General features: G+C 36.3%; 2 protein-coding genes across 5 annotated transcripts in view; one reads left to right on the forward strand and one right to left on the reverse strand.

Moving 5' to 3' along the window:
* The window catches only part of WWP1 (WW domain containing E3 ubiquitin protein ligase 1), a 58,972-nt gene that overhangs the window by 8,063 nt on the left and 28,607 nt on the right, over window positions 1-22,302 (forward strand). For 2 of the 3 annotated variants that reach the window (XM_002199809.7, XM_012572051.5), the window contains exons 2-4: window positions 14,831-14,921; window positions 18,531-18,669; window positions 20,849-20,973. In XM_002199809.7, the coding sequence (XP_002199845.4) occupies window positions 14,852-14,921; window positions 18,531-18,669; window positions 20,849-20,973 (334 nt within the window). In that variant the 5' untranslated portion in view covers window positions 14,831-14,851. Of the gene's footprint in view, window positions 1-14,830; window positions 14,922-18,530; window positions 18,670-20,848; window positions 20,974-22,302 lie in introns of those variants that run through there. The other variant, XM_072924805.1, reaches the window with a different exon arrangement.
* RMDN1 (regulator of microtubule dynamics 1) overlaps window positions 11,239-22,302 on the reverse strand; it is a 55,786-nt gene continuing 44,722 nt past the window's right edge. For both annotated transcript variants that reach the window (XM_072924008.1, XM_072924009.1), the window contains exon 10: window positions 11,239-11,633. In XM_072924008.1, the coding sequence (XP_072780109.1) occupies window positions 11,559-11,633 (75 nt within the window). In that variant the 3' untranslated portion in view covers window positions 11,239-11,558. The remainder of the gene's footprint in view (window positions 11,634-22,302) is intronic.

Raw genomic sequence — 22,302 nt, forward strand, 5'->3', positions numbered from 1 at the left:
GGATCAGGTTGAATTCTCTAGCACTGTAGAGACTGAAGGGCTATTTTTGAAAAAGTAAATGCTTGGCTGAATGCTCTCAGGTAGCAATAGGTAAGATTAGTGCAGTCTGTGACTGGAAGTAGGACAGACATGTTTTAGTGTTTTAACACTGCTGAGATTGACAGCTGGAAAGAGCCTTGGATAGCACTTTTAAAAAATCAAATATTCAGAGAAAAGAGAGTGAGAACATGCAGTGAATTCTACTTATACCTCTTTGAGCTATTTTTTGCGATAAAGTTACTGGTGAGAGGTGGATCACATCAAATGTCTTACTGACAAAAATTGTGCAAAACCCTTTCTGCCACATTCTCATAACACTAAGTAGGCTTCTCTTCCCCTCTTTGAATTGCTGTTTTTTTGTGACTTACCAAAACAATGGGGAGGGTGGGAAATTATTTTGTGGATCAGTAATAATGTATTTCCCATTATTGATATTCCTTAGTCACCTTTTTTCATGTCCCATAAAAGCATAGTGGGGGGGATGTAACAGTAACAGCAGCATTCTCGGTTAACATCTTTAAAGTTGTTCCATGTTTGCTAATTTTGCTATGGCTGCAGTAGAGATGTGTTTACACCAGTGAAAGCTATTGTAATTAATAAGGTGGTGCTGACAGTCCTGTGAGTGGATTTTATAAGCTATCTGAGCACTCTTGGTATGTGCTCAGACTCTCTGCCTGTTCAGAAGCTCATACTTCTCTATTTTCCATGTGGTGAAAATAGGTTACCCATGTAGTTCAATAGGGAAGTACTTGTATACGTTTACCTAGGGGTTAAAGTTTTCTCTTTGCAGTGTAGGTACACTAAAATCTGCCCATATTTTAACAATCTATCTTAATATATTGCTTTATTGCTCTTGATGTAAGTCTGATGAGCAATAATTTAGGATTCTCCATAACAGAAGACAACCCAGAAAGGCTTGTGTAACTAGCATGTTCTGGCAGATGTGAGAACTAGTCAGCTAAATATTAGAATTAAGGAGAAAATATTCTTCCCCGATTTCTTGACATATGTGTTGGCCTTTAACTATCATTGTTCTGTTCAAGGAACCTGGAAGTTGTTTACTCTGTTTATTTCACTGTGTGTATTTTTTTAGCTATAACACAGAGGAGGCATTGTGGTATTTTTCATTAGTTGGCATTGTGGTAGGACCTAGAAGCATCTTTGTTATTAAGATTCTCAAGCAATGCATACTGTAAATATTTTGCTGTAAGTTGCTCTGTAGCAGTGGAGCTAGGTTCCATACAGACTAGTTACTATTCTTTGCTTCATGTGCTGTTCTAGACCCTTCTTAGTTGTAGTAAAAAAGGCACTGTGCACTGCTGCAGCTCAAACTGATTCAGAGCTTTTTGTAGTGTTTGTGTAGCTTTTAAGTCAGGCAGTGTAGAGAGCTTGAACTCACGCTGCAGCCTTTACTCAGTGAATACATGAAATTGTGTCTCTTTCCTCTGCTATGCTGTTGAACTTTGTGAAACTCATGGGTTGTTTCAGAAGATATTACTTCTCAGTTTATTTTAGCTGGATCTGGTGGTGAACAGATTCACTTAGAGGGATGGAGATGAAAGGAAGAGGGGGAAGAGGCAGGTGGACAGTATGAATCATGCATTTGATGTTTGGTTGGGAAAACAAGGCTAAAAAGGTCCAAGTATAAGGCAGAACAGAACAGGCAGATGTGTGCAGTGGAATCATAGTAATTTGTCTGAGCCTCTTGCATAACAGTCAGAAAGAAAGCTTTTGGTAAACTTCTGTAATGGTACTATATTTTTTCTTAGACCCTTATATGAGGCTGGTAGTATATTATAGATAATGCACAGATCAATTCTGCAGCATTTGTAACAATGGTCAGTAGCATTTATATGGTCATTTCTAGCAATGCAGGAAAATGCAGAAAGTACTGTTTGTATCTAGCTTGCTCTCTGTATCAATAGGAGTAGATGAAGATTTGGTTTCTGAGGTGGAGGAGTGCGAAATGCATATAGTTTGGCTTAAGAAGGATAAATACAATAATATTTATATCAGACCCAGTGTGAAGAATGTTAGAATTTGTCCTAAGGAGGAGCATGACTTATGTGGAGCAGCTCAGGATATGATGTCTGCTCAGCTTGGAGAAGGTGAAATGTAGAAATGACGTCATTGCCGTCTAAAGCTCCCTTATGAGAGGGAACAGATAAGGAGGTGCTGATCTTCTGGTGTCCAGTGATAGGAGGTGAGGGAATTGCTTAAAACTGCTTTGGTTTGGTTGGTTAATAAGAAATTTTCTACTGAATCATGGAATGGCGTATGTTGGAAAGGATCTCAAAAGTGGGGTCAAGCACTGGAACAAGCTCCCCAGGGAATTGGCCAAGCTGTCAGTTTGCAAGAATAAAACAGAGTACAGTATTGCAATTGGCAGGGACCTACAGTGATCCTCCAGTCCACCTGCCTGAGCAGTTCAGGGCAGGGCTGACAGCAAGGTAAACTATGTTGTTAAGGGCACTGTCTGAATATCTCTTAAACACTGACAGGCCTGGGGCATAGACCACCACTCTAAGAAACCTGTTCCAGTGTTTGACCACCTTCTCAGTGAAGAAGTACTTTCTTATGTCAGGTTTGAACTTTCCCTGACTCAATGTTGAACCATTCCTACGTGTCCGGTCACTAAATGACCTGGGGAGGAGATTAGTGCTTCCCTCCCAAGTTTCTAATCAGCAGACTTGCTACTGGTATATTCAACTCCAGTAAATAAAATTTACTGGAGTTGAATATAAATATTGAACAGGACTGACCCTGGAACTTAGCCTTGAGGAACAGCGCTGGGAGAGGTCACCAGTCAGATGTAGTCCCATTTGGTACAACCCTTTGAGCTCTGCCCTTCAGACAGTACTTCACTGAGCATACCATGAACCTGCTGATCCCACAGCTGGGCAACTTGACCAAGGGAGAATGTTGTGAGGAATAGTATCAAAAGCCTTGCTAAAATCCAGAACTATATCTGTCACCTTCCCTTCATCCACAAGGTCAGTGGCCTTATCCTAGAAGGATATAAAATTAAACAGGATCATTTCATGATCACAGCTGCCAAGACATCAACCTACTGCCACATCCCCCACGAGTCCTTTTGTATTCACAAATAGCAAGTCTGGGAGGGAACATTTTCTAGTTGGCTCACTGAGTACCTGTAACGAGATGTTACTTCCTACAGACTTCAAGAATTTCCAGGAGTTCCTCATCACAGTGGTATGGTGTTCCTGATTGATATTAATTGAGATCTTTTATAAGGGCAAGGGCTACAGATTCATGGGTTTCCCTTAAATTGCCTTGAGAATAATTCATCAATGACTATATCCTGGCTGGGGTATCAGTTGTAGACACCTACTGCAACAACTCCTTTTCTTCCATACCCCTAATCCTCCCTCAGGGGCTCTCAATCACTTACTGTAAGGCTGTGCAATCAAACCCTTGCTCCCAAACGGAGCAATTCCTCCACCTTGCCTTCTCTGCCCATTGCTCCTGAACAGCCTGTAGCACTCCATCCCAGTGCTCCAGCCATGAGACTCATCCAACCAAGTGCTAGAAACACCAATAACATCACAGCCCTGGGAACTGACCAGTCATCCTGTTTAGGAAGCATTCAGACGGTGCTCTGAGGTACTTTTGACTTTGTTAAAAGATGTTTAAATTTTATGTTGCACTGTGTGGAGTCAGGAGTTGGATAGGATGATCCTCAGGGGTCTCTTCCATCTCAGGATGTCCTGTGTTTTAAGAAGAGTTACAGTTTGCTTTCCAGTTCAGTTCTGTCTCTGTCTTCTTCAGGGTTGGCAACTTGGAACTTAGTAACAAAATATTTACAATGTATCGGGGACGTTGAAGTATCTCTGGAGAAGTGTGAGTTTACTGTCAGGGAAAACTAGTGCTTTGTCTTATTGTCAAGGCCTCATAAACCTTGGAGGAGGAGAGTGCTGAAGCTGAAATTCTACTTCTGTGAAAGCAGATGCTAAGGAAGCCACTACTCTATCCAGTATGTGGTGTGGCCTTGGCAAAAAAGATGAGAAGTTAAATGCTTCTATATTCTGGCTTCTATGTTCTGGCTGGTCTGAAGATTTACTCCCAAAAGTGTGTTGATGAAAGCATGAGAATATTCTCATAGTTTTCATTTGTTTTGTCAAAGTACTAAAACAAATGTGGGTCCTTTTCCAGACTTCTCAAGTAATTCTTGTGTTTTTGGGTAATACTTAAACTGTTCTTAGACAAAGGAGTGAGTGATATTGTAAGTTAAAGATGGTTTTGGTAGTACTTTTGAATTTTAACAGGAGAAGCAAAACATTCTGCTGGCAGAATATATCTGAGGGTCCTGGTGGACATGAAGTTGAATGTGATGCAGCAGCATGCCATGGGGGCAAAAGTAGTTCCTGGGCTGCCTTAGACAAAGAATCTTTATCATGTTGAGGGAGGTGGTCCTTCTCTTTTATTCAGCACTGTTGATGAGGCCACACCTGGAGTGCTGTGCCCAGTACTGGGTTACTCAGTACAAAGTAGACATGGATGTGCTGGAGAGAGTTTAACTCAAGGCCATCAAGATAATTAAGACGCTGGAACACCTCTTCTTAAAAGAAAAGTTTCCAGTATTCACTATTAGCATAACATGTGTCCTACAGTTATAAATGTTTCGAACAGTACATTTTACTGCCCTTTCAGGTTTCAGGTCTGTTTGTATAGATAATATTTATGTGCTATGGAATAGTTTTTATTTTTTTTTTTTTTTTTTAACGTACATATTTTAAACTCATCAGTACCTAAGGAACTGGAAACTCTATTAGTAAGAAGTAAATACTAAAGGGATCTGAAGGAATCTTATAATCTTGATAATAAGTATCTAACTATTCTGTTAAATAGTTGCAAGTTGTTAGCTTTGCATTTTTATAAACTATCCTAGATTTTTATTTAAGGTGGAAACCTGTATTTCAGTCCATCAATATTTGTTTGACTCAAGTTTAGTAGTAGGTTGTTGCTCAACAAATGATGGTCTTTACTACAATCCTGTCCTAGAAGTACTGTCACTGTGTGTTTCCATTGTGTGAGAAGTAAAATCAGTGCTCTTAGCATTGTTTTATATGATCAGGAAAAAATTGATTTCCATTCCTAGTATTTTCTAAGCTACTGAACAATGACTTAAGCTACTATTTATAATACTTTCACAAGTGGTATCTCATAGATGAGGAGATTGTTCAGCACTACTCAGTGCATCTTACAAATTTGCTGGCTAATTATTAAACTTTATGGTTCTGAATACATTTAGTACCATCTTTTGCATTCACTTTTAGCATAGAACTCTTTCTTAAAGTGTTTTCACAGGTATTTTGAAAGTTTATAATCTTTCCTTCATTGAGCATACTGTCACATAAGTTCAGATTTGTAATGTTTCAGGTTCTTTAGCTTAACGCATAATTTTAAGACATAGGTAGAAAACCTGATTGTAAGCATGCATGCTACTTTGTTCTATTCTTAAATATTTTTTATTTTGTAACATATGGCCTTCATGTGTACTTCTGTGTTGAATAATTAAAATATCTCCCAGAAAAATTTTAAATTATGTAGGTATAAAATGCAAAGAGAAGAATATACATAGGACTGAAGTTTAAAGGTAGTAAAGGTGAAAACAACAGCAACAAAAAAAAGAGATTTAAAACCAGGAAATGTTTAAATTCATGCAGATGAAAAGATATGGGAATTTGCTGCTTGGGGCAAAAACAGTATACCAGAAGGTGTGGAACTTGGTTTAATCTGTGGAAAAAAAACCAACAAAACCAAAAAAAACCAAAACATTTCAGTGTCATATAAACATCTAGATATTAAGTTAACTTGAAAGAATACAAGACTTTCAGGTTAAGGCATCCCAATTAGAAATCAAAGGTTAGAGCTGTTTGTGTTAACTTGGACTTTGCTTTTCTCTCATATGTCTAGCAGGAATCACACATTCAAGCACTGTTTACTGGGCTTTGCCACTGAACCAGTTCTTTCAGCATATCAGTAAGAATGACAAGAAACCCACCTGCTGCTTAATGTTGCTTCATTACTCCATAGTTCTTGTTCAATTCATTTACTTAATTTCAATTAACTGAAGCTTGTCAAGGCTTTTATTTGACATTGAAAAAAATCTCTTCAATATTTTTGCAACTTCTAGTAATTTTAAGTGGGACTTATTGCCTGCTTAACTATTACAATATGTTACAGCTATATATATGCTTTTTAAAGTCCTTGCCAGCTAGAAAGATGTGTAATGTGAAATAATTAAAATGATAGTATAGCTAGGCAATATTTGTCCTTTCTTAAAGTTTGTTCTTGCGTTCAAACAATTTTGGTTCCTCAAGAATGAGTGTAACAGAGTGCATATGTGAAAGAGTTCTTCTAATTGGCTGAAGTATGTCAAGGTACCATTTTGCCAGCTTTATGAGTATTTTAAGTTCTGACATTCTATTGAAAGGAATCAAACCAGCAAATATTTTCATTAAGTGTATAAGATGTCCATGAATATAGCTTTTTACTGGAAGTTAATGTTCACAGGAATAAGGTTGTTTTTTCTTCTCCCCCTTCCCCCATACACCAATTAATTGCTGCTTAATTAAAGCTAATACCTTAGCATTAGCTTAGCTTAATTAAAGCTAATACCTACATGATGTCTTGTCTTTGTCCCTAGTCCATTGTGTCTAAATCAAAATATGTATTTGGCTTCACTGTATATTCCTGGTTACTGTGTATTTGTTCAGTAAATAGAGTAGAACTGTGGACATTCTGAATTGGCCTGAAATAGTAAATCTTAGAGGAAGAGAACATCTCAAATGGAGGAAGAGAGATGAGATTTTTGTGAAGAATGCATTAATTTTGTCTTCAACATGAAGCGAATGTTCAGTGGGTCTCAGAAGGCACTACTGGGGTTTGAGGAAGACATCTCTTACTGGTAAGTATTTCCCTTGCTTCTTAAAGTGGCACTTCGTTTTTGTGGTAAGTTTTGTGGCATTCGAGGAAAGAAAAAAATTAAGTTCTCTATTTGTCTATGTGCAAATATTACTGTAATTTTAACTTTTGCTGATTAGAGCTATCCACATAGGGAATGCCAAGTCTTGGATTTTTTTTTTGTTAGTGTTATAGAGGGCAAGAAGAATGGTAGAAATGACTTTACTGTCCTGCTCAGTGTAAGAAAGGCCAAGACATTTTTGGGTCTACAGATATTTCTCCAGATCTATTTCAGATCTGGTTTCTGTTTGCATATCAAATTACTGAGGTTGAAAGTTTCCTATGGCAAAAGGAGAAATTCTTAATTTTTAAAATGATAATAGAGTTGCTGGTTCTCTCTGGAAGTAGTACAGTTTTGGTTCTTTTTTTCAAAAAACCCAGTTAATTAGACATGTGTTCCATTAGCTGTGACAAAATCATCAGCATTTTTAATGTTGATAAACAGTGAAATGGGCCTTTCAGTCAGAATTGTGGTGAATAAAAATTCTGGATTTTTAAAATCTTGATGGAAAGAAATTGATTAAGAAACTTACTTGCATCTGACATAAGAAAAGACATTTTTTCCTTTCTTTTTCTTCTTATTTTTACATTAAGAAACTTGCTTCTGACCCTTACTGGCTGATTTTCTTCAGTGTGGCAACTCTCTTCGGCCACCCCAGCCTTCTTTCTTTGGTGGAAGAAGAGCGCCTGGAGGCAGGAATAGAAGTGTAGATGATTTTCTATGCTACCCAACAAAGTGGAACAACTGTCTTTTCCTGAAAGATGCTCACACAGCGTTGCTTTGTCACCCTGCATGCTCTACCATGGGCAGAGTTTCTCTAGAATCTTTTCTTCCTATACCTCGATCAGAACAGCTACAGTACAGAAATTCTGACACCTACAGCCTCCTGAAGTCACTGTTCACTTCTCCAACCTTTAGCATTAAATGATCTTTTTACATTAATGAATTAAAGTGGAAAAAAAATTTAACTGTTTTCTGTGATGGGATTTTTCATATGTTATGAAATGATACCACAGGTGATTGGACTTGGTACTTTTTTTTGTTTGTCTTATTCCTAGCTTAATTCTTGTGGTATCATATGATTAAGAAATGGTTTTCTCTTTTGGTGGGTGTACTTTTTTATATCTGAGTGCCTTGATTCTTCATTAAGTATCTCCTCCATTACTGGTTCACAGCATCAGGCAATTTATAAATGTATGTTTGCTGCTCCAATGATACTTCTTAGCTTTCAGCTTTACAAGAAATTCCTGCACTAGATGCACTCATTTCCAAATGAGCAATGCAATTTAAAATATACCCGCTTAAATTCTATGAATAAATAATTATTCTACTAATGAATGAAAAACAAATAAACGAAATATTCACTGTTGTTGTTCCCTTTGATTTCTGATGTTTAATAGCATTTTAAGATTTGGAGAGTATTGTTCACAGAAGTGTAAATTTTATAAATGTTGTTATTGTTAATGAGACTGACTTCCATGAAACTGTTGATTCACATGAATTAGGAAATGATACTTTTATTTTTTAACTAGACTTCTATGTTGTCCTTTCCATGGTTTTGCTTGTGTCTTGTCCTAATCAATCTGTAATTACCCAAAATAATATATACAACTGAAGTAATAATAAAATATTAGCTGTAGGAGTTAATAACTAGATTGTACTCTTCCAGTTGATGTAACAGTTATGTATGATGAGGGTGGTTTAGAAAGAAGGGTTGTGATCACTGTGGTCTTCATGGGGCTCTCCACAGTCTCTCAGTGAATTTTTGTTGTCCAGGAATTCTGAGGCTGGGGGTGGTATTTGTAAGTGTTGATGAAACAGTTCTGAAAGTAAAGCTTCACATACTTCAGACCAATGAAGTTTAACCTAGAGCTTGAATAGAGAGGTGTAGCAAGTTCATATTTGGGAATGTGTGGTGATTGTAGCCCTGTCAGAATTAATCCCCCTCATTTTCAGGACGATTATAACTACAAAGATGGTGACTTACGTTGCTGTATGTAATCCTCTTTTTAAGATTATGTAAAGATAACCTCAACAATTTTAACCCTTAATTGACATATTCAAGAGCCAAACTGGGCATTTATTTTGAGAGACAAGAAAAAGGGATTTAGGGATGAGGAAAAAAGTTTATCCATGATGCAAAAAACCAGTAAATAGTGTGCTCCTATGACAGTGTTCCCATGTCCATTAGTGGTAAGAGCTTGTGTTATTTGAAATATGACTTCTAAAATTGTTCAGTTAAAAAATCCTCGTCTTTCAGTGTTTCTTCATCTGTTTCTCTTTCTCGTGGAGACTTTTTTTGTAAATTACATCAAGAAAATACAGGTATTTTACGTTTGACATTACTCTGAATGTGAAAGCTACTCAGTCCTCCTAATGAATATTTTCACTTTGCTTGATCTATTTGCCATCCCATGCATTTCTGCAGATCAGACAATGTGTTTAGTTGAAATTTTGTTTATTTTTGGCTGGGCAGATACAATTTCTTCTGGCTCATCAAGACGGGAGGTTGCTAGTCCTTAAAACTTTCAGATTTTCAGTATTTGAAGAATCCCTACTAGTACTTTCGGAAATCTTCCTCCGCTTATAAAAGGTTTTACTTCTACTAAAGTAAAAAAATGATGCTAGTCCCATCTTCATGTAAGTCTATCAGTTCTTCTACTTATGTGACTTCTTTATTGTCTCTGCTTAGTTTCATTCAGTATATTCATGGTCTCTCTGCAGCAGCCTTGCTCCCCAGAAACCTGAGATTTTTGGGAACATTTATGTCAACACTCTTTACTTCCAGTCTTTGTTAATTTGGACTTTTCTTTCATGGTCTATTATCCCAGGAGAGCTTTTCGGCTCTTTTTCTTGCGTATGACAGTCCATACTGGTACCTTACAAAATGTCACTAATACTGTTTTTGTCAGCACTGCAAACAGTTCCTGTGATACAGTTCTTGTCCTCTGTCTCACCTCACCTCTGCCCCCTGCCATGTCTGCACCAGTAATTTTTCTGTCAAAGGTTGAAGGGCCAAGTTTTGAATTATGCTTCTCTTTTTCAGTTGTGCAGCAGAATTTGTCATATGTTCAGACCAGCCGTCAGGGGCTAATAGATGTTCAAAACTCTAGATAAAATTATTCATCTTGTACAATCTAGTTTGGCTGACTTCTCTTCTTGAAGGCTTTGTTTGCCTGGCGTAAAAGCATGTTTGACTGGAAGTGAGTATGACCCAATGTGCATCAGGCAGTGAAGACTCTTGTTTTTTTTTTTTCAATATTAATGTTAGAGTGGCTTTTTGGATCTTGAACGAAAATGACAAACATTGTCATGTGAGCAGGCTGTGTTCTGAAAGAACCAGCCTTCATCTGAGCTGATTAGGCAATAACCTGTTAATTTAAAAATGTCAGTAGCTGAGTTAGTGATGAAAATAACTGATGACTGAAGCCTTAAATAAATTTAATGTTTCCTTTCTTCTTAATTCCTAACTAGTTCTTGATTTCTAATCAGTTAAGAAAGGATGAGTGGGCTGCAGCTGTTAGAATCTTTGGAACATGATGAAAACAGAATCAGTCAGTTCAACTAATTTGCTCGGTTCAGTAAAGCACTTCTCAATATAAACTATGACACAAAACTTTATGTATTATTGGTAAAAAACTATGTTTATTTTTAAAAGTTTACGTGCTTTTTTAAAAACTTTCCTATATTTTAGTGTGTTTTTCTAAATAGTATTTGACATGCATGTCAGTATTTTGTTTACAACACCCTGAAAATGTGAACTGTAATCACAGCTTAGGTGTAAATGCACCTAAGCGTACCATATTGGCAAGAATATAAAATTGATTTCTGTTATAGAAGGATGTTAATTCAACAGTCAGAACAGAACATCAGGGGCCTGTTGTGGGTTGCAGTCATGTGGTTACAGCCCCTCAGCCAACCCCAAACCTAACTTTGTTTCATCTCCATCAGCTATTGAGATCTCCCTCACAGTGCAATAATTTCTTCCAGGCATTGTGGTCATTTTTTCTTTCAAGAGGAGAGATGCAAAGCTAAGTGTAGTGAATTCTTGCTTCGCTGTTATCAGAAGATTGACAAACGTGTTTGCCAACTGCAGTTAGCAGCGTAGTAGCTAGCAGAGCCAGAAACTCAGGTTTGGACAGGTGGTATTACTTGCAGATAAATCAACACATGAAGTCTGAGGCGATTATACAATGAACTGTCTACTTGAGTATTCTGACACTATTTATTTATTTATTTCTGTATTTATTTTGCTTTGCACATCCTTGATGTGAAGTTAAAAAAAGCACAAAACTCGTCCAACCAACCAAATGAAAACCAACCACCCCCCAGCATTTTATATCTACATAGGTTAAACAGTTGAAGGAAAGAAACAATCATAATTTGTCATTTACAGAAGTATGCCTAAACTAGTTTTTTAATGTATATTTAGAACTAGATTGCAGATCTTAGTTTCTTGGGAAGAATTTTAATTCGAGTGAATATATTGAATGTGTTGCTTGAATGTGTTGCTTTTATGACATTTTCCGTATCAGTGGCCTCCAAAGTCAGGTGTAGAAGACCATCCAGTGGAATGTGTGAGGAAGATATAGGACTTATATTTTACCTGAAAAATAAGAACGAAATTAAGCTTTATTTAGTGTTGACACTGGCACCCTCTGTAGGTCTGTATGTTGGATAGTCCTGTGACACACTTGGTTCATAAGGTGTCCTGAAGACAGATTTAGTATTCCACAGTATGATGGGGTCACAGTTACACCTTCATTTGTTCATTCACTTCTAGTGTATTGTGATTGGAGGCAGTTTACTTGTGCCCAGTTAGGAGGATTTATGGATTATAATATTTAGTTTTTACTAACCAAACCCTCACAAAATAGGCAAATGGCTTAAAAAAAAATTCCTGTAAAGAGACCACAGATTGAAGATAATGCTAATAATATGAATGATAGGAACATGGCAGAGCTGATGCTTCTTCTACTCCTAGCGTGAGCTCTTGGTCAGATGTATTATGAGATAAAACCATTGGCAATTACAGGCGACAAGAAGTCAGCCAAAACTATTTGGTTTGTCAAGAATGGTATTTCAAATACGGATGTACATCCGCTATTGGAAATGATGAACATTGTTTCTTGAGGTATCAGCTGATGATAATATGAAGCCATCACAATTAGCAAGGCATTTAAAAACTAAGCATCCAAAACATGAAGACAAACATCTGCAGTTTTTTTCAGCAGTGTTGAAGTCAATGCTGTACTCAATCCAAGACTTTAGAAGATATTGCTAAACTTAGTGATAGATCATTAGAAGCCTCTTTTGAAATTTCTCAGTAGCAGAAGACACAGATACTGTCGGGGAAGCATTTAATCTTCCTGCAGTAGTATAAATGTCTGAAATAATACATGGTAAACAATGTGGTGACAAACTAAAACACATTCTTTTGTCAGCAGATACTGTTGGAAGATGTCTGGAAAACATTGCCAAAGTTCTGAAAAAATAAATACCAGAAAAAATTACCCAGTGGCTTGCTCTACAGACACTTGGATGAAAGTATAGGTGTTTGCGGTGTTGCTCAACTTACTGTAATTGCTAGATTCTGGGTCCATAATGAAATTCAAAAAGAACTAAGTCATTAGGGAAAGATGTACCAGACAAGAGACATTCTGAAACATAAATTCTAAACAGTGTCATCTTAAATAACAGCATTTTTTAAATTGAAAAACTGTACAAAAGTAACCACAGATGGAGTGGCTTCTTTGACCAAAGTAAAAAAGGTTCTTGGCTAAGGTTCCAAGTTGAGCACAACTTGCAGAATTCATTCACTGCATCATGCACAGGCAAGCAACAAGGAAGTTGGAGCCTAAGTGCACAAAGTGCTGCAGGATGTCATTATTGTGGTTCATTGTATGAAGACAAAACCTTTAAATAGAAGATTATCTAACATAATCTGTAATGACACTGGGTGTGACCAGGAAGATCTTGTGCACTGTGCAGAGGATCACTAGTTATCATGGCAAAGTGGTTGGAAGAGTTGTAAAACTTGAAGATTAATCACGTGTTTTATCTCACAAAAAGACAAGTGTTACGAATTTCCTGACCTGTTTAGTGATAACAGTCAGCAGTATGCTGGCTATCAGTTATTCTCAAAAAAATAAAGACACTTAAGACACCGTCACTTGAAGGTCAAGATGGTATTTTAATAAGCAAGAAACCTATTGCTTTTTGAAATAAACCGATGCAATAGAGAAAGCAGTTTGAAAATGGATGTTTTGAAATGTTTCCTTGTGTGATTTTTGTTGCCAGAAAAGATGTGTCATCTGTAAAACCTTCTGTATTTGTACACTTAAACTTGGAAGCAGAATCTCCTTATTTGCTTAAAAGTCTTCCCAGATAAGAGTTTCAGAATCTGAAAATTTGATAAAAGTATAAAATGCACCTTCCATTGGTTTGCAATAGCAAGTGATTGGTATCAGGGAAGAGGGAAGTTTACTGGCCAAATTTCAAGAAAAATCTTTGCATAATTAGTGGATGGAGATGCAAAATGAGTGTCATGATTTAGAAAGTGTAGGCAATGATGCAGTTTGATTTGGATGTGCATATCTTTGTAAATTGTGTTTTCCAGCTATGACAGCCAATAAACTGAATTTAAAACTAGGCCTTGAAATACTGTATTACAAAGTGCTAAGTCAACATTTTAGAAAATGTTGAAGCACATTCAGTCACAAGGCTCTCACAAAAAAAAAACAACCTTTTTTTTTTTTTTTTAGTAAGAGCAAAAGGATTTTTTACCATTAAAAATATTTAAAAATACTGTTTATTTCATCTTCATCTCATCCTTTGAAATTTCTGGTTTTATACGTTGTAATATACACAGAAGGTATTAGTAAAGTGGTACATATATTTAATTTATATATAAATATACATGTATTTGTGGTATGTACTCAAAATTTTCATATTTTTAAAAGTGCATGATCAAAAAGGTTTGGTGATGCTCTTCCCTTATTGTTATTGAAACCAACTGCATTCACAGAAACAAATATGTGGAAGTTCATCCAGATCAGGGAAAGTCTATTTTACACATATATATTCTTTTCTTCTGAAAAGTAGTTGTCTGATAGAAACAGAACATTTTACTTCTACATGTGAGTCAGGTGTAGTAATTCAGGAGGACAGCAGTGATGCTGTGTGCATGTGTATGTGCTGGGGTGCCCCAGCTGGTATCTGACACACTCAATTTTAGTTGCTGAGTGGTGAGGTGGGGTGTCCTTGTAAAGTGCTTCCTGTCTCAGTAGATAAGGGAAGTAAGTGATTTGTGGGTGGACAGCGGTGGGGCAGGACGCTGGTGGCAAATGTAGGGATAGAATGCAAACATTTGTCTGAATCACTCTTGTTACTGCTCGAGTGTATTGTTCTGGTGACAGCATGACTTTCAAACATGTAAATATTTCAAATGTTTTGTTCCGTTGAAGTTGTTGGTGCTCAGCTTATCTGAAATCAGACCATAAGTATGTCTTCTAGAGAGAGAATTATTGATACATCACAGCTGAATTTCTATTCTTGCCTTACACAGTTCTAAGCTATGTAAATATATATGTTACTGAAGTGTCTTGGCATCCTTAGAGATGTAACGTGGGACAAATTTCCAAAGTGACTGCTTTTTTTCATCTGCTGTTATGAAATAATGTATTCTGCTGTACCTAAATAATATTTGATGACTTCTTGATTAGTTGAACATTTTACTTAATAGCTGTAGCTGACATGCAGAGAGAAGTACTTTTTGATAAGCTATTTGTTTGCTTTTTTTAGGCTGAAGCCTAAACCTCTGACATGGCCACAGCCTCACCAAGATCTGATACAAGTCACAACTGTAATGGAAGATTACAGATGCAAGTAACAGGCAAGTAGTGATTTTTATCATAGAGATTTTTATAGGAAAACATATGTATTCTACAAAAGCAATCCTGGAAGTGAGTGTAAAAATGAACTAGTTTAATATCTTAATTAATGATCTGAATGTTACAGTTAATAATGTGACTATAATATATGTAGATGATTTGGGGCTAAATAGAGATTATACAGTGAGTTGCATGATAGGGTTTAATAAGTCTTCAAAATAAAAAAGAAAAGGTTTTCCTGGCAACAGTACAGACAATTGAAAGAAGTTTTGCTTGGGAACAAGTGGTTAAAGACACGTATTCTGAAGAGGGAACACATATTACTGAAATTCTAGGAAAAAGGTTGGTGGTTGTAGTAAACCCCAAGCTGAAAATGGGTACAATGGAAGCTGGAGAACTGGAGGAGATCACAAAATTTGCTAGCCCTTCAGAAGATTAAGTTCTTTGATTACATATCAGGTAAATATTTGTTAAATATAATATCCTTAGGGCCACAGGTTAGACTTAACAGACATGGAATAACTTAGGTTGGAAGGGACCTTTGGTGATGCCCTAGTCCACTCTGATGAAGGCAGGGCTACCTCTGAAACTGGATCAGGTTGCTCATCCAGTTGAATGTTCAGTATCTCAAAGTCTGTAGATTACAGATTAGTCTTGTGGTAAGCCATGTCACTTTGAATGTTTTTCCTTCTTTCCAGTTGCAATTTGCTATGTTGTCTCTTTTTTCCTTGTGCTCTGCTAGTTGTCAGAGTCTGAGGCAGAACTAAGCCATCCCAGTATCCATGGAAATTTCTGGAAAACAGTACTGGAAATTCTGATTGTGGTGGGGACACTTTTTCAATAGATGTTGAACAGGCCAAGTAGATTATGCATTTTGCTACTGATGGACAAGGACTGGCCAAAGATGTGACAGTTGTCAGTCTTAGCTACTCTATCTGTGGGATGGCAGAACAGAGCTGAGACTTCCTTGTAGTCTGAAGATAAGCAAAGTGCATCTAAGTAAACAAGTTTGATAGCTCATAGCGGCAGTGTTACAGCAGTTAAAAGTAAAAATATTGCCAGCACATGTGTAAGATACTGTACATAAATACACCTACCATAAATATATATATATGTATTTATATATATAAGTATTATTTCACCATTGATAACTAACTTGAGCTTTCTAGGGATTTTGAGAAATCTGGGAATGTTTAAGTAAAAATGGATGCATTGCTAGGAATATATTAAGGCTATCCTGAACAAAATTTGGGAAAAACATGAGTAAGATACCATGTCTTAATAAAGGCTGCATCTTAAAGAAAGAGGCATCTTGCCAAATGATCCAAAGATGGCCAGATTAGCTGAGAAAAAATATATCGTTGAAGAGTCCCCCAAATGGATATTTTATGAAATTAGGTAAGAGAGGAGCCTCAAAAATTATTAACCTTATGTAAGGAGGACATTGCTCAATAATGTGATGAGTCATCAAGACTGGCAATGACTAATAGCAGAGATGGAGCCACCTATAGAATGTATATATATAACTGTAAACCGACTTACACAAATGACCCATAATTTCAGATCTGTGTCTACAGAAATGGTAATTTTTTTATCCTGCTGAGCTGCTCCTTATTAAATAGTTTTGTATTTTTCTGGTACCGAGCTTTCTTTTAGCTCCAAGAAATCTGGGTCAGGGCTTAAATGGGAAGAAGTCTTTATAACATTTGTGATTGGTTTTTGAAGGTTTAGTTCTCTAAACCTAGTCTTTATTGCAGGATCACAGGAATGAATGCCAGTGGCATTCCCAGTAGTGGGAGGCAGAGGAGTGTGGGACTGTAGTATTGCTGACCTACACTGCAAATTTGTGTGCAGTTTTGTTTATGCTGCTGTAGAAGCTATAATTATAGAAAGCACTTTCATAAAGGCAGCAAGTATCATAGACTCATTTTGCAAACAAGGAATTTGAATGGACTGGTGACTTGCTTGAGTTTGGACAGATATAATATATTGTAGGCATGCTTTGCCATCAGTATTTGTTCAAATATTCTTGGTGAGATCTTGTCTTGTTAGTTCTCTTGGAAATATTGCTGGTATTATTACTTATTCATAGTTTTTTTTAGCTGTCCTGACCAAAAGATGATCACAGTCTCCTTTTATGTTTGGGGACTCAAAACTTACTAATGAAACATAGTCAGATAAAAGAGGAGAAAATTAAGAGGAAGCTTGAATATCATTACTAAATACCTGTGGTTTAATAAATGTTGTATTTTCCTTTGGAAAGCAAATTGTGGAGGGAGATGTGGAAGAAGTAGAGGTTGTCAAAGCTTAAAAATATATCATAATTTCAGATGAAAACATATGACTCGTGTGTGGAATTACAGTTTTAGTTTTCTACAATCTAGCTTTCATCATTATCAGGGTCCCAGTTGCCTTTTATGACCCATAATGCATTACTAAGACTGGGATTTTCAAATGTGGGGAAGTTAAGTTTGCACTTTTTTTTTTTGAAACAAATAAAAGTCCATGGCTATTGCCTTTAGAATCTTGGATGGCTGCATCCCACCAATGACTTCTTCTACATGACTAATGTATACATCTCAGAATACTGCAATCCAGAAATATGAATCCCTTTCAGTTTAGTAAACTTTCACGTTGAGTTAGCAAGTGCTATAAAGGAAAGGAACAGGGATTTTTTCCAAATGGCTGAAAATACACAGCCTTGTTTTAGTTTGCAACTGGAGGGAACAAGAGTCACACTGAAGCAAGGGAGGAATTAGAGAGAAGGCAGAGCCAGCAGGTAAATATAGTTGAGAGTCCATTCTTGTGGTCTTTTCAAGACACTATCTGCCTGGAATAGAATTTAAAATATTGGCAGTTAGGCTGCTGTTGTTTTTTATAGTAACTTCTTCAACTGGGCATGAAAGAGGGAGAACAGACTTATGTTCAGGAGCACAGAGGAACTCACCACTGATTTGGAGGTGAAAGTAGCTTCTTTGGTCAGTGGTGTTTCTTAATTTTTGAATATTTACCTGAAACATTTGAGTTCATCTGCAAAGCTGTTTAAATAGGGGAAATCTAAGAGTAGCTTTCTTAATTGTTACAAACTCATGTGTAAACCCACCAATTCAACCATGCAGTAATACAGGCAAAGAAACAAAGCTCTGTATACAGGGACATTTTGAAATAAGCATGAACTGCATCGACTTTCATAACAATATATAACTAAAAAATAAAGTCTGTCTGATCCCTCGGATGCATCATCAGATGTGTCGTACTTAGGCATTTTTCAGTTAAGGGAAGAATAGGGAGAAAAATGAGAAAATAACCGATGTTTTCTCCAGTGTTTATCCCTAAAATAATTGTGTGTCTCTAGAACCAGTCCTGCCAGTATGTGGGGAAAAGAGTATGTGACACTTGGTTTAAACCATCTGACTTTGTAGCTTTTTAAAATAAAAGCTACTAATAAAATAAAATTGTAAGTTTTGCATTAACTCCTTTCTGTTCAGCAGAAGTAGAGTAGGTGAGGAAAAACATTGCCTTGCAAAGTATTTCATACAGTGTGTAGGCAGGACATTTTCTGTTTTTCATAAACAGAATGCTGTTATAGATAAAGCAATGTATTTTATTAGTTTCTAGTGCCAAACTGAAACGGAAAAAGAACTGGTTTGGAACAACTTTCTACACGGAATTAACTGCAGATGGAGAAATTAAGAAAACAGCAAAATCAAGTAGTTCTTCAAATCCCAAATGGGATGAGCAGCTGACAGTGTAAGTAGATTTTTTTGGTTGTTTGATACTATTTATTAGACAGACATTGCAGGCAAATATTTACTAAGCTTGGCTGCCTACACAGTTTGCTCTGGCTGTTGATGTCTAAATGCAGACGTAAGTTGGTATTTATCTCAAATTATTTTTTTTTCTGAATCCTTACAATGTATTGAGAATACTTTTTTTCCTACAGAGTGTGTTACTTGCATACAGTGGCAGTACATGATATAGTCTTGATATTTGTTAGCACTGTGTTTAGCATTCATTGCTAGAAAGACTATTGTAATTGTAACCATGCCATTCTCAACTTTAGAAGGAAAAAAGTCTCAACTGGATAAGTGATAGTTACGAGGAAGGCCACTTCTTCCTTTGAATTTCCCAGTGAAGGGATATGCACACAAAAACTACTGAGTTGCCTCACATTTACCCTGATATTTGACCATTTTAACCTTTTTGTGGTTTAGTTTGGTTTAACTGTGCTATCTTGCACTTGGTTAGAATACTTTATTCACAAGCAAGATTGTATTGGTTCAGACTTGGGTCTGGGAACAGCATAGCTCCTATCAAGTGGCATTGAGACTAGGCCAGTATGTTTCACAGCATCTGACATGTCTGTGTGCTATAGCCAGCTTTGTTAGCAGTAGGAGCTATGCTAGATTCCAGTAAGTGCTGGAGAGTGGGGAGTGGTACGTCTTAGGGAAACTCTTTGCATGGGAACACTTACTTACTCCAGACCTAGTCTGAAGCAAGTAGGTATTCCTGTGCCTCATTTCTTGGTATTTCAGGTTTAGTGAACATATTTGCCCTTTGCAATGTTACAAAAGAGAATAATGTAGTCTTGGACCTGAGGACGATTTCCAGGATCAAGAACTAGAACAAGTACAGAGCTATCAGTATATTCACAGAAACCTGAGTTTCTCTTGAGGAGACAGATTTGCTTTGGCAGGATTTGGTGATCTGATAGAAAAGAGGTAAATTGCAATGCACAGTAATGGCAGACTCATTTCATAATGAGTATTGCTTACTTAGGGTCTTACCTTTGTATGTATTTTTAAGGTATTCTGGCCTCCTCTTCCTCTGGCTATTGGAATGGTGTTTGAGGTTAAGTGACCTTCCTGGCTTACCAAATTCCCCTCACTTCTATGGGTCAACGATATATTTGTGAGTGTAGGCGTTGGGGATTCTTTCCTTTTCTTTGTTGAGCTGCTCTTTTACTAAGATCTCCCTTAGAAGGCAGCCTATTCAAAATGCAAAAATATATTTGCTCGTGTTTCAGCAGAAAAGATCTACCTTGTCCAACATGTTCAAATGACTGTAGAGTTAGTCCTGTTGTTGGGAGAGTGGGGCTTGTTTTTATTATGATTCTAATCATTGCTGATAAAACTTTCTGTATATATTAGGTCAATACTGATGGATATGTGGCCTTTGACTTTTTGCAATGAAGTGCTTCTACTCCTGTTTTTCACAGCCAAGACCACCTTTGCAGTACTAGACCCTGTATTACAAAACTTACTCTCCAGGACCTAGCACAGCTTGAGCAGGGAGAGATCAATACCAAAGCTTGTCATAATATTACTGCAACTGGGTCCTTTACTTTCTGCTTCCCTCCAGTTTTTACTTTAGCTTCATCATTTGAATTTTCCCCTCTGATTTCTCTGAGTATGTGGATTCACAAAAAATGTTTATCAACACTTCCATGGCAGGCTGATACCTGTTGAGTGGGCTCTTGCTTGAAAATAGATGCTTTGTTGCTTTTTTCCTTTTTGAAAAATATTTAGTATTTTTCTTTGCAGCAACAGACAAATATACGTCCTACCTTTTTCTCCGCACTTAATAGTGTAAGTTTTCAGCTAGAACTCTGGAGGAATAGAAATAAGAGAAATAAGCTTTTCATAAATAAAGATATGTTTTCTATAATTGAGATTTGAGCTGAGTGTAGATTATTCTGATGCTTCTCAAATTCCTTAGGCTATTCCTTAATGCACTTTAAGTTTCATCCTAAGTGTAGATATCACAGTGTTTGCAGTTCTTAGTTAAAAATTTCCCCTTGCAATACAAAATTGCACTTCATTAGTGTCAAGAAATACAATGAGGAAGTGGATAAAGTTCAAATGCTCCTAATAACAGGAATGAATTCTTAAAAATCTGTATATATTTTTTAAATGTATTTTTTATGCAGGAATGTGACTCCACAGACTACGCTGGAATTTAGAGTGTGGAGCCATCACACTTTAAAAGCAGATGCTTTATTAGGAAGAGCCACTGTAGACTTGAGACAAGCTTTGGAAGTACACAATAGAAAATGTAAGTTATCATGAAGGATATTTTGAATAAAGTAAAATTATTATTACTAATCTATATGTCAAACTGACAACCAGACTACTAACTATATGTGTAATTACAACTGACTTTCAGTTGATACCTTTACTTTTCTAGAGATGTCTGTGCTATTGAAAGCATCTTACATTAACAATGGGATATAATACTTTTGAAACAAACAGTAGAGTATTAGTTGCTGAAAGTAAAAGCCGAAGTGATGAAATACAATGTTTTATAGCAAGCTAGTAACCAATTTGATAGAAGATCTGTTTTAGATTTGGTAACCAAAAAAAAAGAAAAAATGAAACTTTCAGAAAAGCTGTGTAATTTTTCATGTTTTATTTCTCTGGAGTCACTAACGGAAAAATAGAAAATATGTTTTATTTGTCTTGTATTTGTCTTGTCCCTCATAATTTAGATGCCCAGAGAGCAATAGAAAACATTGATTAATGAAACAATTTTGGTCTTCCTTTTAGTACATTAGAGATTGATTGTTCAATGTAATTTCTAATATTAAATATTTTTAATAGAATATATTTGATTTGCTTTTCAAAATTTTCTTTTCTTTAGTACAACAAGGTGGTGAATCCACACTTTAAATTCCACTCCAGAGTGGCAGTAGAATTCCAGCTAAACAAGTCCTAACCTTTTTCACAAGTTATATATATAAACCTGAGGTGATGGTTTAGAACAATGGGTGGAAAGGAGGCCCCCAAAAAAAGTGAAATTTTTCTGATTCTTACAGAAACAAAATGGAAACAGAATCCAAAATTAAGTGGGGCTTCTTCAATAATATTATAATGATTCAGCAGTAAATTTCTTAAGCAAAATATTTAATTTTTAAATAAGAAAACTGTATCATAAGAAACTGGGTTATAATAATGTTAGCCACCAAAAAATAGTTACTATTTTAACAATTTCTAACAAAATATTTAACATTTTATTACTGTAGATCCAGGGGAGGTAGGATCTAACAGCTTGACAAATTCTTACAGTTGACTGAGTTTGCTGTACATTGCACCAAAAGTAATTTATGTGCAATGTTTCTTGTTTGGGCAAGTCAGTAGTTAGACACTTACTGGATTATCTAAGAATTCACTTGTAGAATAACCTGATTGGTATCCTTCATTCATTTAGTTATTGATACTTATTCTAAAATGCAGCACTTTAAAGGCTCTTTGCTGATGAATATGGAAAGGGAATTTCTCTAAATGCAGAAACATTAGAATTAATTTGGTTACTTCTTCTGCTAAACACCACGACTATTTAATTGCTGCCCGCACACCTCACAGTTTTCTTGCCAGCTCAATTAAG

This window comes from Taeniopygia guttata, chromosome 2, assembly GCF_048771995.1.
Source record: "Taeniopygia guttata chromosome 2, bTaeGut7.mat, whole genome shotgun sequence".
NCBI lineage: Eukaryota > Metazoa > Chordata > Aves > Passeriformes > Estrildidae > Taeniopygia > Taeniopygia guttata.